The sequence below is a fragment of the Sarcophilus harrisii genome, chromosome 1 (genome assembly GCF_902635505.1).
Source record: "Sarcophilus harrisii chromosome 1, mSarHar1.11, whole genome shotgun sequence".
Classification (NCBI taxonomy): domain Eukaryota; kingdom Metazoa; phylum Chordata; class Mammalia; order Dasyuromorphia; family Dasyuridae; genus Sarcophilus; species Sarcophilus harrisii.
Genome location: NC_045426.1, coordinates 611,327,173 through 611,349,292, shown reverse-complemented (window position 1 = coordinate 611,349,292; position 22,120 = coordinate 611,327,173). Strand labels below are relative to the sequence as shown.

The following is a 22,120-nucleotide window of genomic DNA, read 5'->3' as shown; positions in this document are numbered from 1 at the left end:
GGTTAGATCAGTTTCAGAGAAGTAATAGTTGAGGAGAGTGAGTAAAAAAGATGAAAGGAAAGACTGTAGAGAGAGGAGAAAAAGAAGAGAAGAGGAAAGAAGGGGAATTGATGAAAAAGAAGAAAAGGAGGAATGGGAAGGGAAGAAGGAAAGAGATGATAGAGGTGGAAAAGGAAGGAGAAGGAACAAAGGAGAGGAGAGAAGAGGACCAAAGACAAATACCTTCCCAATGGCTTTCAGAATAATCAAAATAAGGGTCTGGGAAGGGTAAGGAGAATAATAACAACAAAAAGAGTTGTTAGAAAGGTAGGAAGACTGAGGAGATCATGGTGTGTCTAAAATCAAGGGAGGAAAGAATATCCAAAAGGAAGGGGGGTAGTCAACAGTTTCAAAAGTTGTAGAGAAGTAAAGAAAATGAGGACTGAAAAAATGAAAGCCTTGGTTTGGAGTTAAGGAGTTATTGTGACCATTGAGAGAATAATTTCATTTGAAAGGTTGTGGAGACAGAAGCCAGATCACAAGGAGTTGAGCAATGATTGGGAAAGTACACTAGGTGTAATAGCATTTTTAAGAAGTTTAGCAATAGAAGGGACAAGAGTGATGAGGTAGAAGCTGGATTCTATAGTATGGTCAAGGGAAGGCTTCTATTCAAATTGTGAAGAAATGGATATATCGAAATGTTTGAAATATGGGCTAAGTACTTGGGGAAATGATAAGAACCAGATCAGATTTTGATTTAATCCTAGGCTTGTAGATGATGGCAATAAAATAGTTATAATATAATTATACATTACATAGGGACTCTCAGGCATTAAATGTTAAATGAAAAATTAATTCCAAGGAGTTCAGGGACAAACCACTTGAACTTCAATCTGCCTCAGAGACCATGAGGAATTATCTGGAACACATGGCATATGTTAAGATGTAGGAAGAAGTTCAGCACACAGTCTTGTAGCAGGGTTAGATCTCATTTTAATTAAGCAATTCTGTTAATGATTCTTAAAAATAACAATTAAGACCCCTTTAATTAAGTGTGTGAGTCACAGTCAACTGAAAGACACTGTACATTCCAGGGAAGACAAGTAAAAGCTCAGATGAGACTTGATAAAGTAGTAATATTGACAGGACATTGAAACAGAAAAATGAACAGAGATGACAGAAATTATCCAGAGCAAGTGGACTGATGAGTAATGCAATGATGAATAAAGAATAGCATGAGCATCTGACTCATGTTGGAGGTCACAGCAGCAGCAAACAGGTGGACTGAAGATACCCAACAATAAGAAGGAAAATTCATAGCAAGCCTGTGGCATGTCCATGAGAAACAATTTACCCATAACTCTCAGTTCCTGAAGGCGGTGAGGTAGCCCTAAGGAGAAAGAATTGGGCTTAGAATCAGAAAGAGTCCTGCGTTCAAATCTAGCCCCAGACATTTACTGGCTATATGATTTTGGGCAAATCATTTAACTCTGTTTGCCTTAGTTAAATAAGATAGAGAAGGAAATAGCAAACTACTCCAATACCTTTGCCAAAAAGAAGCCTAAATGGGGACACAAAGAGTTTGGACATGAATAAAAAACAATGCAGCAACAACTGGGCTCTTTGGTCTTTGGGAAATGGTGGTCAAATGGAAACATTTCAGAAAAGAGCTGCAACATTAATTAAAATTTGGAAAAATTACTTTTTAAAAATCATCTTGCCACAGTTGGGAAGTCAAGGCTATTGATAAAAGAAGGAAGACAGCAGGTGTTGGTAAACACCCTAATGAGGCACCAGGTCCCTTCTCTTCTCAGACCACCAACTTAGAAAAGTAGCTGTGAACCAAAATTTTGCCAGCAGTTTTAAACAAATTTTTATTCTATGGAGCTATCTATGTAGTTAGAAAGAAGGGTAATAGGACAGATGAATGGGGTAATTAGGTTGTACAGTGGTTAAAGCACCAAGGGTTGGTTGGAACTCAAGTCAGGAGGACTTGAGTTCAAATACAACCTCAGACGTTACCATCTGCACGACACTGGGCAAGTCACTTAACCCCAATTACCTTGCACCAAAAAACAAACAAACAAACAAAAAAAAACCGGATAGATTTTGACAAGAGTAGCAAGCAGTGGGTACTTTTTCAGTGTTGATATTCCCTTGTGTCATGTATACCTGGGAGAACACTCGCACAATAGACTGTAATGGAAGTTGCTGGAAGACCTAAGACAGAATACATCAGAAAACTGGGGAGCAGTGAATCTGTCACAAGATCAGTGGGTAATATGTTGTTTATCTAGGATTGGTGACCTAAACTATAGCTAAGTGCTCTCTTATGGTATGCCTCCCAGTTTCTTGTAGGTTTCACCTCATTAGTTCAAATTAGTTTAAACAAGCATTCTCCTTGGCAGAGAGAATAGAAGCAAAATAAGAATTAGTTCTTTTTTTCTGTTGTGTATCACCCTGCCTATCCTTTCTGCCATCACTCTCTTCCTCAATGTAGCTTTAAAACAACAACCAACCCATCTTTCATTTTCCTTAGCTTGTTTCTTCAGTTTTAGCACTGTGGACACTAGGATACCATTGCAGAAATGTCAAAACTATAATTAGGAACCAATGAGTTTGAGTGTAGGTTTAATTCCATGATTCTTTTTTAAAGAGGTCTTTGGAACAATCCTTTGAATAAAAAAAATCAACTAACTCCTCAAATAATAATTCACAATTATATGATCCTTTAAGATGTGCAAAGTTAATTGAGATAGGTAATTCAAGTATTATTTTCTTTATTTGCTATTTTGCTGTTAAAGTGACTTGCTCATGATTATTATTTAGTGAGTGTAGTGGAATTTGAATCTGGGCCATTTCCTAGGCTTCTTTCTACAATCTCATTTTGCCGTTTAGGGGATTTTAGAAATAGGATCTTATGAAATGTTTGGGACAGTCTCCTTTTAAAATTTTGTTTTGGATATTAGGAAAAGTCCAAATTGCTATTGACCACAAAGTTCAGCACAATTTCTCAGATCTTTTAGGGCCTTATAAATCATTTTTCCAACCTGCTAATAAGCTCTTATGCTCTTTTTTGGAAAACTACAGTCAATACTTCTACTCCAACCAGTTGTGGCTCATGGTTATATATGTTTGGCCTAGGGTAATTGGCATTTAACCTTGGCTACCTTGGAACAGATCTCTAGATGGAAGTTGTCATATAGATCAGCTTATTCCTCCCTTCCTCTCATCTTAAAGAAGTTTTCTCTAACCATATAATCTCTTTTCCAATAGTGCTTTGCTAAGACTTCTTTATTTTTCATGAATATACATACATATATCTTTGTATACAGATATATGTATCTATGTGAATATATATACATATAGTTTCTTCCTTTTAGACTATTAGCTCTTAGAAATCAGGGTCAATGTCACAATTACTGAATCCTCAGTCCCTAGTACGGATCTTGCATATGGAGCAAGATAAACAATGAACTAAATTAAACTTCTTTCAAAATTGTCCTTCCCCAACAGGCAGAAAGCTCTTCAATTTTTAAAATTTTCCAAAAATGAGTACATTTAATATCTTCCATTATAATATTTAGTAATTATCATTTCCATGGACTCAGGTTTCTACTACCTGATTAAATGTTCCTTAATTTCTCTGAGGCATCCTTATTAAAATGAAGGCATTGTCTTAGATGATTTCATAATTCACCTTTTAGCTCCAACATCACATATTTATATACTTCAAAGCCCAATTTGGAGTACAGCTGTCCCGGGGTCTGATTGTTTATTTTTTTAGACTAAGGTTACATTGCTTCCTCTTATGCACTCAATATTCAAGCAAACTAGCCTATCTGCTATTCTTTATACTTGGTCTTCCATTTTTTAATCTCTTTTTAAAAAGGTTTTTGGTTTCCCTTTAGAATATTTTATTAAAAATCTAACATTGAATATATATGCAGGCAAACTTGCTTAGGAGTTATTTACATTTAAATTAATCACAACACAACTGACATAACAGAAATTCAATCCCATATGTCCCCATTAGGATTTTTTGATCCCATCCTTTACTTTTCATTTTTAAAAATAATAATAACTTTTTATTTTTCAAAATACATACAAAGATAGTTTTCAACATTCACCCTTGCAAAACCTTGTGTTCCACTGAGTGAAGTGGGCAGAACCAGGATAAACTTGTATATAGTAACAGCAATGTTAGGTGAAGATCAACTATCTTATTAGACTTAGCTTTTCTTAGCATTACAGTGATCCAAGACAAGTGCAACAGACATATGATAGAAAATGTCATCCACATGCAGAGAAAGAACTATGAAGACTGAGTACAGATTGAACCAAACTATTTTCATTTTTTTCCTTGTGGTTTTTCCAATTTTCTTATGATTTTCCTTTCACAACATAACTAATATGTGTTTAACATGATTTTACAGGTAAAATCTATATCAGATTGTTTGCTGTTTTGGAGAGGAAAGGGAAGGAAGGAAAAAAAAATTGGAACTTAAAATCTTACAAAAAGCATAGTTCAAATTTTAAGCTTTGTATCTCCAGCACCTGGCACAGCATTCATCACATAGTAGGTACTTAGGAACTGCTTATGAGTTGATTGAAAAATCTTTGTAAACTATAAAACAATATATAAATGTGAGCTTTTTAATATGCTAAATAAATAAGAACAGCAAGATGGAGACAGTAAAATGATACATGACTAGGCAAGATAAAGGTATGATGAGGACAGAGCATTAAGCTTTGAGTCAGGAAGATTTGGATTCAAATTTTATTTCTGATAATTTCTCAGCCATATGACCTTATATAAGTGTCTTTAGCTCTATGTGCCTCAGATAACTCCTTTGGACTTTATTTAAAAAGGGCATAAACAAGCTGTCTAGGTAGAGATATCACCACCAATAAAGTTTACCATGCTGAAGATATCAGAGATCTGTCTATATTCCACCTGCCCATATGACTAGACAGTATGATATTCCAGTCAATGTGTCTTTCTTAATTTGTAATTTTTTGATCCAAACCTGTGATTGCAAGGTACTTAGCATCTGTGTGTATCTAAGCAAATGACAACTTTTCCAGGCCTTATTTTTCTTAATTGTTAAATGAGGGGACTGGATTTCAAAGTACTTTCTTTTTCTGTCTGTGATTCTATGATCCCTCTGCTAATACAAATAAACAATCATTCAATTGTATAAAGAGAGTTGCTTGGATCACTGGGGTTTAGTGACTTACTTAGAGTCACAAAGTACAAATCAAAAAATACTTGAACACAAGTTTAACACTAAAAACAGTTCTATTTTCATTATGCCATAATGATTTCCTGTATGTATGTCTATTACTACTACTAATTGTAAACTCTGGGATGAGCAGGTTGAATCTTTGGAGGACAAGGGATAGCCACACTGTCTAATGACTCAGTCTGCTTCTGTGCATCAGTGAGTCTGTCAGCTTACCCAGGAAATCATCAGAGGAGAGTCTTTCAAAATCCCACACTTGGAGAACAAGCTCAGCTGGAATTTTCCGCTCTGTCTTTTCTAAGGAAAAGATGTTTTCCCTTTTGGAAACGACCACTTGCTTCTCAGCAGAAAGATACTGAAATGGAAACAGGAACCGCCAGTTGAAGTTACCCTCTCCAGTCAGAGAGTTATAATGCACATCAGTCTCCTGCTTATCATCTTCCATACCTTTTAACCATCTGCATTAAGAGAACAAGTGACAGGAAGGGGAATACACATTTATTAAATGTTTATGAGCCAAATATTGTGCTAAGCACCATAAAAATATTATCTCATTTGGTCCTAAAATCAACCTTGTGAGGCAGGTGCCCCTTTTTTATGGTTGAAGAAACTGAGGCATACAGAGATTGAGTGATTTATTCAGGATCACATAGAATGAATCACATGGGTTTTAAACTCAAATTTTCCTGACTCCAGGCCCAGAATCTGTTCACTATTCCACCAAGCTGACCTCTGAGCATGATCATCTCAAACTATTCTATAAAATATATAACTGAATTTTCCTTTGAAAAAAAAAAAAAACTCCCTTACTCCAACCAAAATAAAATGGAAATTTCTACAGCCTTGACTATCCAAAGGCCCAGTGACAATTATGTCCTGTTCACATATTCAACTGAAGAGCATATTTTCTAGGTTAGCCTGTAGCTCTGGATATTCCTATCTGCTCTTCTCTAAATCTTTTCTCTCTTTTAGGACCTGAGTTGTGATATTTATGCTGCTTGTCCTGGAAAAAAAATTAGCAAAGCATCTAAAAAGTTGGATAAGCACTCTGACTCTCAATGGCTTTAAGGCTTTGAGTTTTCCTTATTTTTATATTCTCTGGGCCTCAGTTTTCTCATCCACAAAAACGACATAATACCTTGGCTGTTGACCTTCCAGAGATGCTATGCTGATCTTAAGATCTAGAGCACTGACTCATTTACAAATGAAGAAACTAAGTACAAAGAGGTCATTTGAGTTATCATAAAACAGACAGTTAGATATAGAGATAGGATTAGAAGCTCTTTCTAACTCCAAATGCAATGAGGGAATTTAGTTTGAAGAAGGCTTGGGTTTGAATCTCACTTGTGACATGATGAGAGACCCTGGGCAAGTCAATTAAACTTTTCAAGTATCAATTTCCTCACCAGTAAAAGGGAAATAATATTATCTGTAGCATCCACCTTATGTGGTCATTTTATAGCTCAAGATAATATATATGAAGGATTTTTGCAAAATTTAGACCACTTTATACTCTCAAGATTCAAACTAAACAAAGGTCTTTTAGAACTAGAAAGTGATTGTAAATAACATCATCATCATCATCATCATCAATAATCATCATCATCATCAATACTGCTGTCATGTTGCTTTTGTGATAAACAAATCTCATATTCTTCCAGATGCTAATGTCTTTCCTAGTAGCTATGCAACTAGATAGCACAGTGAATAGAGTGCTAGACCTGGAATGAGAAAGACCTGAGTTCAGACTTGGGCTTCAGATACTTTATGAATTCTATCACTCTGGGCAAATCACTTAATGACTCAGTTTTCTCACTTAGAAAATGAGGATAATAATAGTCCTTATTTTCCAGGGGTCTTGTGATGATCACATAAGATAATTAAATTTTTTTTTTTATAAAACACTTTGGTCCAAATGCTAGCTATTTTTATGGTTAGGGCAGCAATGTGGCACAGTGAATAGAGTGCTGGGACTATAATCAGGAAGATTCAACTCTTCCTGAATTCAAATCTGGCCTCAGACACTTATTTGCTATATGATCCTGAGCAAGTCACTTAACCTTGTTTATCTAAGTTTCCTCATCTGTGAAATGAGCTGGAGAAGGAAATGGTGAACTATTCCAGTATTTTTGCCACGAAAACCTCAAATGGAGTAGGAAGAATTGAACATAAATGAAATGATTGAAAAACAAAATTATCATCTTTGTATGTACATATTGTGTCTGTCAATCAAATATTTCTGTTCCATCTGTGTATCCTCAACACCTTTTAGGGAGCTTATTACTTTAATTGATGCACAAATTGCATATTGTTGTTTGTTAATTAATGAGTTGATTTGCTGCTTCAAGTTATATCTAATTTTGGAAGTAATTTCATATTTCTATTCTGATCCTAGCAGGATCTTGAAACAATGACTCGCTTATAAGGTAGAATCAATCAGTGTAGAAAAAGAGGTTAATTTTAAGCTCCTTCAGGGCATGGACTGTCTTTTGCCTCCTTTGAATTCCCAGTGCTTAGCACACTGCTTGGCATATAGTATGTTTAAAGTAAATGTTTCTACACTGATTGATTCTACCTTATAAGTGAGTCATTGTTTCAAGATCCTGCTAGGATCAGAATAGAAATATGAAATTACTTCCAAAATACTAATTTATTTCTTTGTAAAGGAAAGAAGCTGCTATCTCAGTGTAGCTTGAGATAAAGATTATTTGCCTCCTTTGAACTTCCTCCCAAAGTTTCAGTGAAAGTTCTATAAGCTTTCAGCTGCTACACTAAAGTGTAAAAGAATGATGAAAAAATCTTTATTCATAAAAATGCACACAAAAGGAGACGCAAAACTCAGAAAAAGACACAAACAGGTCGATTTTATTACTATTGTGTTAATAATATACACATATAAAAACAATGCCTATGTAATAGAAATTCCTGGTTTTTTAAATATAATCTTCTTTATCTTTCTATGTATACTGGAATGTTTGTGTTTGTTGATGACTTGCCAAGGTCAAAATTAAAAAAAAAAAAGAACATTACAAAACCATCTGGCTCCAATTTGAACATTATTACCTATTATAAGATACAATATTTCTTTACCGGGTATGGGACTATCTTCCTAATTTCAACAGGGTTAGGAATCTGGGGAAATTTGAATAGGAATATCTTGTTGCTGTTCAATTATTTTCAGTCATGCGTAATTCTTTGTGACCCTCTTTGGGTCTTCTTCTTCATAAAGATACTGGAGTGCTTTTTCAATTCCTCCTCCAGCTCATCTTACAGACGATGAAACTAAAGCAAACATGTTTAAGTAACTTGCCCAGAGTTACATTGCTAGTAAGAATTGGAGGCTGGATTTGAACTCATCTTTTTGACTCCAGACTTGTGCCACTTAACTGCCCTCAAACACAGTGTCTTTGTATTACCATAACTTAGAGGGATTTTCATTAGATATTTTTATCAACTTGAAAAAATAAATATCTCACTTAAGCTTTTCAAGAAATAGGATACAATCAGGTCTTCAAAGAGGGTATTTTCTATGAGGTTCCTAGTAACTTTTAGTACAAAATAAAACTAAAAAAAGAAGAATAGTCATTTATTTAAAAGAACTTACCCTTTAACATAAATATCACTTGATTTTTGTCCTGTGAAAATATTTTCATCCTCCAAAATGACATCTTCTGTATTCCAGATAATTACTCTCAATTCATAACTGAAATAAGAAGAAGTCAGCATTAAGTTATAGACAAGAGACTTTATGGTACAGGATGGAGAATGCTAGATCTGAAATTGGAAGATCTAGCTTCTTATAGGAACTTTTCCACATATTAATTAAGAGAATGCAAATGACTCAGTATTCCCACCTATAATAATAGCTAGCAGTTATATAATGCTTCAATGGTTGCAAAATGTTTAGATTGGTTAACTCATTTTATCCTTACAACTCTGCCCCAGATTAATTCCCTGAAACTATAAATTACAGGTGAATTGTCAATCTGTTTCAGGAGTTTTCAAACCAAAGTAACCAAAGTTTCTTGCACTGATAAACAATAATCCTGGACCCCTAAATTGCTAGCCTTTATTGATATTCTTTTTAATAAACCATTTATTATTAATAAGTGAATCACAAATATAATCATAAACTTAACAAAAATATTATCAACAAATCCTATTACTTTTTTTTTAACAATAATTTTTGTTGTTTGTTTAATCATTTTGTCATGTCTGGCTCTTTATGACCCTTTTTGGAGTTTTCTTGGCAAAGATACTGGGCTAGTTTGCCATTTCCTTCTTCAGCTCATTTTACAGACTAAGAAACTGAAGTAAACAAGGTGCAATGACTTTCCCAGAGTCACCTAGTAAGTGTCTAAAGCCAGATTTTAACTCAGGTCTTCTGGTTTGTAGGCCTAATGCTCTATCTAATGTGATATTAATAAATGATATCATATGCAATTACGATTAATATAGTATGATGTTTTAGTTAATTATTTTAATTAATAGCACAATATTTTATTACTAAAACATATTACTTCTAGCAAACCAAATTATAATTATGAATAAGCCACATTAGTTAGACTGATTAGGAATTATAGGACTTAGGATAGAAGCATGTTAGACATCATCTATTATCATGTCATTTTTTTTAGGTGAGTAGGAGAGAAAGGTAATGTGTTTTGTCCAATATTCCATAGGAAGAAAAAGACAGAGCCAAAACTTTCAATCCTTATCTTTCAAATCCAAATACAGTTCACTTGATCATTGCTTTTTAAAATTATTGCTATTTTAAAATATTTATGGAGAAGTGGTTACCATATCCTTACCAATTCCCTTGCACAGTTATTGGTTGATTTTTTTCAATACATGGCCTCTGTACTTGAAATACTTGCCTTAATTTGGTTCAGGGAGTCACAGCTTTCCACTACTCCTGTCCCATCTATCACTGCTATGAAAAGTAAGCAGATTTACTACTTCTTCTGACAACCATGTTGCCATCATTACAAAATATTAGTATGGTCTAATGGAAAGGACAGTGAATTTTAAGTCTGAACATGTGCATTTGAATCCTCGTTTTGCTAATTAATATCTGTAGAACTCTGGGCTTATGATATAATTTCTCAGCTTTTCTCCTCATATGTGAAAGAAGGAAATTGGAGCAGGTCATCTCTCAGTTCTTTTTAAGCTCCAAACTCTAGAATACTGCCCACTTTATGATCTAAATTCATAGCAACCTCCCCATGATTGCCATAGACCATCTGTATTACTTGAAATAAGCCACTTAATTTTTTCTGATCTGATTTTTCATCTGAAAATGGGAAGGTTAGAACAAGAATCGGAATTATTAAACTTTTGGGGAGGTCATTAACTCCTTTGGCAGTTTGGTGTTGCCTAACTCCTCAGAATAATGTTATTTTTAAATTCATAGACTAAAATATACAGGACTAAAAAGAAAACCATAAATTAGTGAAAATGAATAATTTTTTTTTAACCCAAATTCATGTTCCTTTGAAATCTACCCATGGATATCCTATCTTAAGGACCTCTGAACAAAATGGTTGCTAAGATTTCTCTTGGTCTTAACACTCCATTAGTTACAATTTGTTTTTCTAATCATTTTTCAGTCCTATCCAACTTGTCACGATACAGGGAATATTTTGAAGAGTAATTTCAGTGATGTCCAATTCTCCATGACCCCATTTGGGGTTTTCTTGGCAAAGACACTGGAGTAGTTTGCCATTTCCTTTTCTAGCTCATTTTATATTTGAGGAAACTGAGGCAAACAGGGTTAAGTGGCTTGCCCAGGATTACACAGCTAGTATCTGAGAACAGATTTGAAATCATGAAATCATGCATTCTATTCACTGTCCCAGCTAGCTACTTCTGCTAGGAATTTAGAATCCATCAATGGAATAACATCTCACAGTGAATCAAATGGTAGAGCCTGCCTTTTTTCATGGTATTAGAAATAACAAAGAAAATCTTTCTATGCTGATACTCCTCAATAGCAGTAATAAAAATCAAGCAGGGTTATGCCAAGGGTAAGTAAAATTTCTTTAGGAATATGAGGTTAAAGGAGGGGGAAGTTAAATCATGGGCAGTTTTAATCCTATCACTGCTATTCTAAAACTATAGATCCTAAAAGCTGGAATGGAATTTAGAAACATGGAATAATTGGAAGGGACCTTAGAGACAATCTAGTCTCAAAATCATAGTGCTGGAAGAGATCTTGGGGTCTGACTCTCTCATTTTACAGTTGAACAAATTGAAATAGATAAGTTGCTTACCCAAGACATGTAGATACTGAGCATCATGAGTAAAATTTGAACTGAACTCCTCTTTCTCCATATCCAGGGCCTTTCCCAATATATCATACTGCCTTTTATAAGCCCCTAATTTTATGGTTGGGAACTTAAAATCCAAAATCTTATTGATACATATTGGCCAATGATCTCATTTTTTTTGGTCAATAGCTTTTAACAGTTTAATTAGCAATTCATAGAAACCCATCTGATCTACCAATCCAAACCCACAATGTTTGTAGCATGATATCATGATTTCTTCCTAGTGGTAGGATCTGTGTTTCTTTACCCTTTTGGCTTCCTTGGGGAGATGTCAACAGGTGGTCCAGGCTGAGGCATATCTTTGGGAAACATGTCTACCCACATCTGTAGGCGACCCTTTCAGAAGAAAGAACAGAGACCATTTACATTCTGGAAGCTTACCACTATTAAGTTTAATACTTCTCAGGCACTTACAAATCAGCATTTTCCAAATGATTATATTAAACTCCAAATTTCAATGAGAATTAGAGAGTAAATGGAAAGAGCCATTTTCTTGTATTATTTTAGTTTTCTGTGAAATTTCTTTATAATAGCATTGTTAGGGGACAGTATGAATCTCTCCCCTTGTATTTTTATATTAGACTTTTGCTCTAGAGAGAGATTTTGGGAGGACAAAGTATTAACCACAGAATAGCTGAATCCCATAGAGTAAAAGCCATACGGGAATGGGAATCTACTACATTGCAGTAGGCATACTTCCCCTAATATCTAATTTTTTTCCTAGAGAATAAGTAAGAAGCTTCAGAAACATATTCACATTCTTATAGCATGAGAAGACTCTTCAATATGCTGCTACACTACATTTATCCATCAAATTGGATCTCTACCCAAAATTTTGACAGATATCAATCAGTAAATAAGTTAAGTATTTAATCAGTTAATAATTCTCCCATGTGCCAGACACCATGCTAGGCGTTGAGATACAAAGATAAAAAATTAAAGTCTCTTCTCTTAAGGAGATACAAAGATAAAAATTAAAGAGTCTCTTCTCTTAAGGAGAAAAAGGTGCTGCAAAGAATAAAAGCACAAAACAATATACCCTGCCCTCAAGGAGTTTATCATCTCTGGGGAAATGAGAGCAATACATATGAAACATAAGTGAAAAATACAGACCAGAAAATAAAGAAGTTCTATTAGTGTGTAATGGGTGACTAAGAATTCATACAAGATGGAACTCAATAAGGGCCAGGATAATCAGGGAAAGCTTCATGGAAGAAGTAGTATTAATATAAGCTTTGACAGATAATAGGATTTGGGGGATGAGAAGGAACATTGTTCAATGCCAGAATATTGATGGCACTTGGGAGACATGAGTTACTCCACTCTTCTTCATCTCTTCTGGTCAGGATTATCATGATCAGAAAAGTTATGGCACAGACCTGGGACAGTTTGATATTAACTTTGCTCCCAAATTGATTGAATTGGGACCAAGCTGGGACCCAGGTGCAAGCCCTTTGTGCAAGAACAGATTAAAAACTAGGGTTTGGGATTTTAGCAGAGAGTTCTCGAGATCCCAATGAATATTCTTGAGAACTACTTTTAACCTTATTGCTAGTGGGTTTTTTTTAATCTGTTTTAATATTTTTGAACTACTTTTAACTGCTTTGAGACTACTTTTACTTGGCAGTTACTGCATTTTGTTTCAAAAGAGGACTATTTGAACCCTTAAGTGATCTTAAGAGATCTATTTCTGTAGAATACAGAGTGGCAAACTGGCTAAATACCAAATCCTGGTTTGATATAACCTACAAGCTTAGAAAAATTTTGCATTAACAACAAATTTTATATAACATATACAACTCTTAAATAAAGTTGTACTTTGAAACATAAAAACTATTGTTAGCTAGTAAGTTCTCAGATACTTACTAGCTGTGTGATCCTAGATAAGTCACTTAACCTCCACATACACAAAAAGAATATTCTGGAGCAACTCTAGGTAAAGCCTCTGGGTCATCTTACTGAATGTTTTGAGACTGGATTCATTAACAAATAAGTCCATCATTTAAATTTATGCAGAGCCAAACTTATTCCCAAAGAGTGTAAACAGTCATAACACAAAAGAGAATAATACATGCAGCTTAAAGGTGACTGAAGGGAAAAGAATGACAAGCTTTAAAGGAAAATTTCAACCAAGAAACTCTGTTTCACTGGCCCACTCGTGGTCATTTTCCTACCTGTTCCATTCCTGGCTTATCCTTGTGATACAGAGGTCGGGTTTCTATGTGCTCTGGAACAAGCTTACATCCCACCTCTGGGATTTCATCCCAGGAATGTAAAACTTTAAGTGCCAAGTGCTCATAAGATTCAACTGCCTCATCTAGATGAAAACAGAAAAAAGACCTTGAGTTCAGTGCATTCTTGACACTGAAAGAACTATTCTGGATATTTAAAGATAATTTAAATTAATAGTTTAACGATGGATTTTAATACAATGAGGTTGGGATAGCAAGAGGAGGGAAGGTGAAAGGAATGAAGAAAGAAAAGGAAAGCAGGGGAGGAGTGACCCTCCCCAAAACCAAAGGTACAGAACCACTTTTCCTCTACAAGATAAATTTCTCAATACTATAAGGAGTTCTAGGGTAATAATTAGACCTTGCTAATAATTAGAGAGTAGCCATATATAATCTATCTGACTCTGGGAATTCTATTAATCTCTGCTTTAATCATCAGATAAAACAAGAATTTGTCATTTGCCCTTCTGCAGTACGTAAAGTTCTTCTTCCTTTTGTTCAGGGAAAGAATCAAACTAATACAACCACTGCTACTCTGAAAGGTATGATAACCTAATATCCCTATAGTCTATTCCAAACTCCTTTGCCTAGTGTCCATTCTTCACTTTGTCCATCAATGTCATATCTGTCCTCCCCATGAACCTCTCTTATCTTGTTCTACCCTTGTACTGTGCCTTCTGTAACCTCATTCCACTGTTAATAAGTTCTCCTTATATAAAACTGTGCCATTAGCCTTTAAATTATATTGTATATATTTTATATTTAATTTTAAAAATGTAACATGCAATTTCCATTGAAAACAATGCAAGCTCCTTGGGAGAGGGATTATTTTGTTTTTGTCTTCTGGTCCCAGCACCAAGCAAAGTAGCTGGACTATAGACTTTGCTTAGGCAATGCCTATTGAATTGAAAATAGAAAAGAAGAAGAAAAGAAAGAATAGGGGAAAAAAAGAAAAGAAGATGAAGTGGAGAAAGGAAAAGAAAACAAGCAGAAAGGAGCTTAGCTTAGTTTGGCAAACAATGTAGTACTAAAGGGTTTCATGAGTAATAATGACCAAAAATATAAAACATGATCTTTATCTTAAGCAGGGGGGCTGATGGGGATTATTGAAAACCTCGGGTGACTTTTAATAAGACCATCCAGATGTTTGAGAACTAACTGAAGAAAAATTATGGATTTCTATAGGATTTCAAATAAATGAGAAGTGATGTTCAGTGTTGAAAACACTAATCTCAAGCGGCAGAGAGGAAAGGGACATCTAGATCTGAGCATAGCCTATCTGAATCTGGATCTTAATATGGAAATTCAAGTGAAAATAGAATCTAAAAGCACAAGAAATCCAGCTCCTCAGACATTCAGTGCTGTGTTTTAGGAAGCTGATGTTAAAAATGTCTTCCCCAACTCTCTATTTTCATGGTTCCCTCTCTTTTTTCACCATTCAAATTCTCAGGGCCTTCTCCTGCCTAAGCCTGATTTCAAGAAAAGGATCCAGTATTTAATATTTCCAAGATTTATGATTTCATGTTGGGATTACTGTCTCAATAGATGCAGATTACAACCCATACTCCTGCCTCCCCTTAAATTTAGCAATCTTTTAAGAGTTACAATGACCATAATTTTAACTAGGATAGGGCAAATGGGGCTTTGTCCAAGATACATTAATATTAAGAGTGTGCTAAAAACACTTAGGAACAAATGAGCTTGGTACTTATTGATCATAAATGATTAGTTAAAAATAGAAATACCTGTAGCTCTATTATTATCCTATTTCAGGTGAATTCTTGTCTTGTCTGTCCCCCATAACTTTTTTCCTTCTTAAATAGACCCCAAAGCAGCTGCCTCATGGTATGCCAGAGATTGCTTCCTCTCTTGGAAAATGATATCTTAGGTGAATTAATCTTCACTCCACACTTGTGCCATACATAAAATGTCTAATTATGTTTCTGATTGTGGCCAAAAAATTCATTTCATTGTGTCTAACCTATTAATGAATCTCTCTACATTTAGCTAGGCTAATCCTCAGACAGTAGATATATGGCCCACCTCTGATTTTGTACTCAAGTCTTTTTAGCCTAGTAGGATCTACCTATCAGTTGTGTAGAACTATGTCCTTTGTTTCAGCCTCTAATCCCCAGGGTCATCTCAATAGAAGTTGACTCATAGAAGGGGATTTTTAGTGTAAGGTCCTAATAATCATCATCTGTACTTTGGTATGAGTTAAAGTCACTGTGAACTTAAGGGTTGGGGATATTTGTATCTTAAGACCTATCTTGAATTGAGTAATTACAGGCTTTTTCTCTAGCGAAAGTGAAAAGAATTCCAAATGTCAATAAGTACATGGGGAAGACATATTTTAGGCAGAGGCTCTTCTTGGTATGATCACCTATCATGTAGTAATTGCTAGCATTTGCATGTGTCTTTAAGGCAGCAAGGGGATAAATTGGATAGAGCATTAACCTTAGAGACAGGAGGTCATAAGTTCAAATCTGATTCCAGATATTTATTAGCCTGGGCAAGTCACTTAACACAATTTGCCTCAGTTTCCTAAAATGAACTGAAGAAGGAAATGGCAAACTACTACAGTATATTTGCTAAGAAAACTCCAAATGGAGTCATGAAGAATTGAACATAGCTGAAACAACTCAACAGCAAAGAATTAATCCATTTTTAAAAAATCTGTCCTTTAAAAAAAATTAAAGCTTTTCATTCTCAAAACATGCATAGATAAACCTTGCAAAATCTTATGTTCCAAATATTTTTCTTTCTCCCTCCCCACTCCCTCCTCTACATGGCAAGTAATGTGCATTCTTCTCTATATATTTCCACAATTATCATGCCTTATAAGAAAAATCAGATCAAAAAGAAAAAAAGAAAAAGAAAACAAAATGTAAGTAAACAACAACAAAAAAGTGAAAATACTATGTTGTGATCCACACTTAATCCCCACAGTCCTCTCTCTGAGTGTAGATGGCTCTCATCATCATAAGACCATTGGAACTGGCCTGAATCACCTCACTGTTGAAAAGAGCCATGTCCATCAGAATTGATTATTGTATAATCTTGCTATTTCTGTGTACAATGTTCTCCTGGTTTTACTCACTTCATGCAGCCTCAGTTCATATAAGTCTCTCCAGACCTCTCTGAACTCAACCTGATGATTGTTTCTTATAGAACAACAGTATTATATAACATTCATATACTATAACTTATTCAGCCATTCTCCAACTGATGGGCATCCACTCAGTTTCCAGTTCCTTGCCACTACAACTATAAATATTTTTGCACATGTGAGTCCTTTTCCCTTTTTTAATGATCTTTTTGGGATACAGGCTCCAGTAGAGACACTGCTGAATCAAAGAGTAAGCAGCTTGATAGCCTTTTGGGAATAGTTCCATATTGCTTTCCAGAATGCTTGTTTTAGTTCATAACTCCATGAACAATGTATTAGTCAGTTTTCCCACCTCTCCTCCAACATTCATCTTTTCCTGTCATCTTAGACAATCTGAGAGATGTGTAGTGGCATCTCAGAATTGTCTTAATTTGCATTTCTCTGATCAATAGTGATTTAGAGCATTTTTCATATGACTAGAAATGGTTTTAATTTCTTCATCTTAAAAGTGTCTATTCATATCAATTGACCATTTATCAACTGAAGAATTGCTTATATTCTTATAAATTTAGGTCAATTCTCAATATTTTAGAAATGAGGTATTTATCACAACCCTTGGATTTAAAATCCCCCCCAGCTTACTGCTTCTTTTTTAATCTTGTCTGCATTGGTTTTGTTTGTATAAAAACTATTAAACTTAATATAATCAAAATTATCCATTTTACATTCCATAATATTCTCTAGTTCTTTGGCCACAAATTCCTTCCTTCTCCACACATCTGAGGAGTAGACTATCTTTTTTTCTTCTAGTTTGCTTATAGTATCACTCTTTATGTCTAAATCATGAACCCATTTCAATCTTATCTTAGTACTTGGTGTTAGTTGTGGGGCAATGCCTAGTTTCTGCCCCATTAATTTCCAATTCCCCACCACCATCAGAATTTGTCAAATAGTGAGTTCTTATCCCATAATCTGGGGTCTTTGGGTTTATAAAATACTACATTAGTGTAGTCATTGACTATTATATCTTGCACAATATTTATCTTTAAGATTTGCAAAGTGCCTTATATATGTTATTTCATTTGGTCTTCCTAATAAACCCTTTGGCTGCTATTATTCTCATTTTAGAATAATTCTCATATTTCTTATTTATGAGAAAACTGAGGCTGAGAGAGATTATATGGTTTGCCTAGGATCCCAAAGGCACTAGTCAGACCCAGGCCTTCCTAAGTCCAAGTTCAGCACTCTATTTTCTCACTTAACAACTTTAATATCCCTAACTTGATACTTTATGGATATGTAAGGCAAATCCAACAAATGTTGATATATAGCACATAAAGTATGTGCTATAAGCCAGGCATTACACAAAGCACTGTACTCATGGATATTTCTCATAATATTCTACCTCATGGTCTCATTCATGATGTTAAAATGGCAGCTTTTCCCCCAATCTTGAATTTTCCTGAGTGACTCAAAGGAAAAGTAAATAACACAAGCAGAAAATACTGTAAAATATTTACCAATGCCCTCCTCGATGAAGACTGTTTTCCCAGAGAAGACTTGGTTTCCAACCTGGATCTCTCCAGGTCGAAAGTAAGGCCCAATCAGCTTGTTGTCTTTGCAGAGCTTGCTAAGTATTTCAGTGGGTTTGGATGTGTTCCTCCAGGCATTGTAACCTTCTCTGCAAATGAGTGGAAAAGGGACAAAAAGAGTGAGACCAGGCATCTTAGTTGATTATGACCTCTTGGAATTATTACAGTTACTCCTAGAGTCTGTGCTATCTGCCATCTTTATAGATTTCAGTTGTGTTTTTCCTTGTTAGTATGACATGAAATACTTTGGGTCATGTATATGCATAATTCTCTCGTCACTCTAGTATTGGATCAACTTAGGATCAAAGTCAATACAGATTTCTTGCTCTGACTTTTTTTTTTTCTCCTTCCAGGACAGCCATTTAGGCTTGCTGGAAAACTCTTCACTTGTCCTTCTCATTTTACTTTTTCTTTTTTCTCCTGATCCAATAGAGTGGCAAAATGTTGCCAATGGTTTGAATAAAAATCTCTTATCAGTACATTTTAAAGTAGTGGTTTCTCTAGAGCTAAGTTTTAAGTCTCACAATTCTTTCCCAGCATTGCTGGACATTTATGGATTAGTTGACATCTAATAGCCAACTACCAATTAGATTTCTTTAATAGAAAATGGTGTTCAGTTCAGTGATCAGATACTTTTGTTTCATCATAACACTTTCTATTAAAGATATTTAAAATTAAAAAATATGCCACATTACATCAGAACTTAAGTTGAAGAGGGAATAATTACATAGAATATAACATAGTTTTAAGAGAGGCACAGTAGTTTTTCTACTCAGGGACAAAGAGAGAAAGTTTCTTGAGAGATTTTTCTTTTTTAAATTTTTAAAAAAATTTGTTTATTTAAAAAAACAGAATTAAAAAAAAGAAAAACAGAAAATGAAAACACAACAGAACAGAATGGAACATTCTCACGTGTCCAGAAGAACATTAGGGAGGATTCAAAATATATGACAATAAATTATCAGTTCAAGAAAGGTTATATAATAGTAGAAGAAATTATATTCATGAGCATCCATCGTTTCTTTGCTTACTTGTAAGTTGTTCTTTTGTTTTTTTGCTGTGTACTTTAAAATTTTTTTTTCTTTTTTCCCCTTTTCATTCTCTCCCACTTTCTCCAAACAGACTATATTTAAGCACAGATGTATTTATATATACTGTATAGATATAAACATACATATATATACAAACATACCTACTATCCCTGCCCCTCCCCACATTCACACCCCTCCACAGACCAACACATACACACAGACACACATATATATAGCTATGCACATATATACACAGAACAACATGCATACACATCTCCATGTACTCAGATATGTATATACCCACACATATTTACCCATATGTAAACATATATTTAAAGCAATATAGTATGGCTGACATATGTAGCTTTCTCTCTTGATTGAATATTTTTTTTTTTTAGAAAAAATTGAAAGTTTTTTTTTTTAAGAGTTCAGCATAGAAAGATGGCTTATTAAGTCAACAAATCAAATGTCTGCTTTTGGAATGCTCAATCACTTTGGCACTAGATGATAAAATAATAATCACCAATACTCTTTCCTCCCTTTCCTCTCTCTAACCCCAGTCTCAATCATAGCCAGAAGGAACATCACAGAGAACCTCAGAGAAAAGCCATCTAATCTTATCGACTGAATGAAGAAAGAGATATTAACTGACATTCCTGAGGTTAAATCATTAGAATGCATCTTGATTGAATCTTTAAGTGTGACTTTGTCTAAGATGGATGATTACTAGTTGTACTTTTTTTTTTCTAATAAATTCTACTCCTGATCCTTGTTATAGTGTTTGTGTATATCTCTTCTTTCCTTTCCCTGCTAATTCTTCCTCTTTGATTTTGCTCTATAACTTGCTTTGCTATTGCTTAACTTCCCCAAATCCATGGATCCCTCCTTTGTCTTCTTCCCCAACTCTTTGCTTTTCCTTCCACCTAATTCTCCCCTCTTCTTTTTTTGTAGATTTTGGAGGGTGATATATCCTTCATGGTATATATGTATTGTTGTCTATTTAACCCATTCCTGATCTGAATAGGTTTTCAAAACTATGAACCCTTTTGCCCTCTCTACTATCTCTGTGTCTGCTTCCTCTGCACCACCATGTTATTTTTGTATAACATAATTACAATTTTTTTCCTTTCTGGGCAATTTTGCTTTTTAGAGTCAGATCATACTCAACTTTCCCTCAATCTTTCTTTTGAGCTACCCAATTGTTGAGGGGACTCTTAAGCATTTGGTATACATTTCCATGTAAAAACTTAAACAATTTGTCCATGTTAAATTCCTTGGAATTGATTTTTGATATTGGCTCTTATATGTTAAATTTTTATTGAATTTGGATTTGGTTGAAAGAAAGTCCTGAAAATGTTCAAGTTCATTTAATGTCCTTTTTTCCATGCAATAATATGGATAATTTTGCTGGACATAATATTTTCGACTCCAGGACTAGTTCTTTTGATTGTCAGTTTACATGATTCCAGGACTTGTTTCCTAATTATAGTTCCAGAATATTTGAATTGGTTTTTTTCTTATTTCTTGCAAAACTTTCTCTTTGTGGGGTTTCAAAATTTGGCAATAATATTCCTATGTGTTTTCCACAAAGAATCTCTTTGGGTGCATTTTTTCCTATTTCTACTTTTCTCTAATGTTCTATCACTCCCGGACAATTTCTTGGATTGATTTTTGCATTATAGTGTCAGGATTCTTTTTTTTTTTTTTGGTCACCACTTTCAGGTAGTCCAATTATTCTTATATTTTTTCTTCTTGATCTGTTCTCTAGATCTGTTGTTTTTCTTATGTTTCATATTCTCTTCTACTTTTTCATTCTTTATATTCCATTTTGTTATTTCTTGGTCTCTTATAACTTCACTGGCTTCCCTTTCCCAATTCTAATTTTCAAAAAGTTATTTTCATCTTTAAGACTGTATCTTTTTTTTCTATTTGGTTAATTTCCCCCCATAATTTTCTTGTTTTTCTTGAATGGCTTTTATTTTTATTTTTCATTTCTAGTTTTTTCTCAATGTCTCTCATTTGATTTTAAAATCATTTTCTGAGTTGTCTATAAATTCTGTCTGGAAAAGACTCATTTAATGTTGCTCCTTGGGGTAGAAAAATATATTTTTATTGCAATGTCCTCCTCTGACAATGAACTTTGGTTTTCCCTATTCCCATAGTAGGTTTCTGTGTTGGGTTCTTTCTTTTTTGCTGGTTCATTTTTTTTTTAAATGTGAAGTATTAGTGTAAGCACCTCTAATCATGGGAATGTTGTCTCTAGCATCACTTCAGCTCTCCCCTTTGACCAGGAACCCCAAAGCAAAAACTCCACCCTTTTGCAAATGCTGACTTTACTGCTTCTGGACACTGGCTGTGCTGGTTACTTCTCACTCTGCAGCATAACTGGGCTTGATATTCCTAATCAGATGAGATTCCCTCAGTCTTCCCAGATTCAGATCCCTGATTCCCTGAGAGGTGAAAGTTTTTGTGTTTTTGCTGAAGCTCCAGCCAAACTAGCTTATCTCAGGGGTCTTCACTTGGTGTTTCTGGGGAGCTAGCCTTGAAGTGTTTATTACTTCACACTGGTTAATCCCCAGCCTGGGGTCTTTTTTCTGATCTTC

General features: G+C 34.6%; 1 protein-coding gene across 1 annotated transcript in view; it reads right to left on the bottom strand.

Moving 5' to 3' along the window:
• FER1L6 (fer-1 like family member 6) overlaps nucleotides 1-22,120 on the bottom strand; it is a 277,428-nt gene that overhangs the window by 22,638 nt on the left and 232,670 nt on the right. The window contains exons 33-37 of the mRNA XM_031947271.1: nucleotides 18,415-18,575; nucleotides 13,729-13,871; nucleotides 11,802-11,890; nucleotides 8,830-8,928; nucleotides 5,442-5,683 (exon numbers count right to left, since the gene is read on the bottom strand). Coding sequence (XP_031803131.1) covers nucleotides 5,442-5,683; nucleotides 8,830-8,928; nucleotides 11,802-11,890; nucleotides 13,729-13,871; nucleotides 18,415-18,575 — 734 coding nt within the window. The remainder of the gene's footprint in view (nucleotides 1-5,441; nucleotides 5,684-8,829; nucleotides 8,929-11,801; nucleotides 11,891-13,728; nucleotides 13,872-18,414; nucleotides 18,576-22,120) is intronic.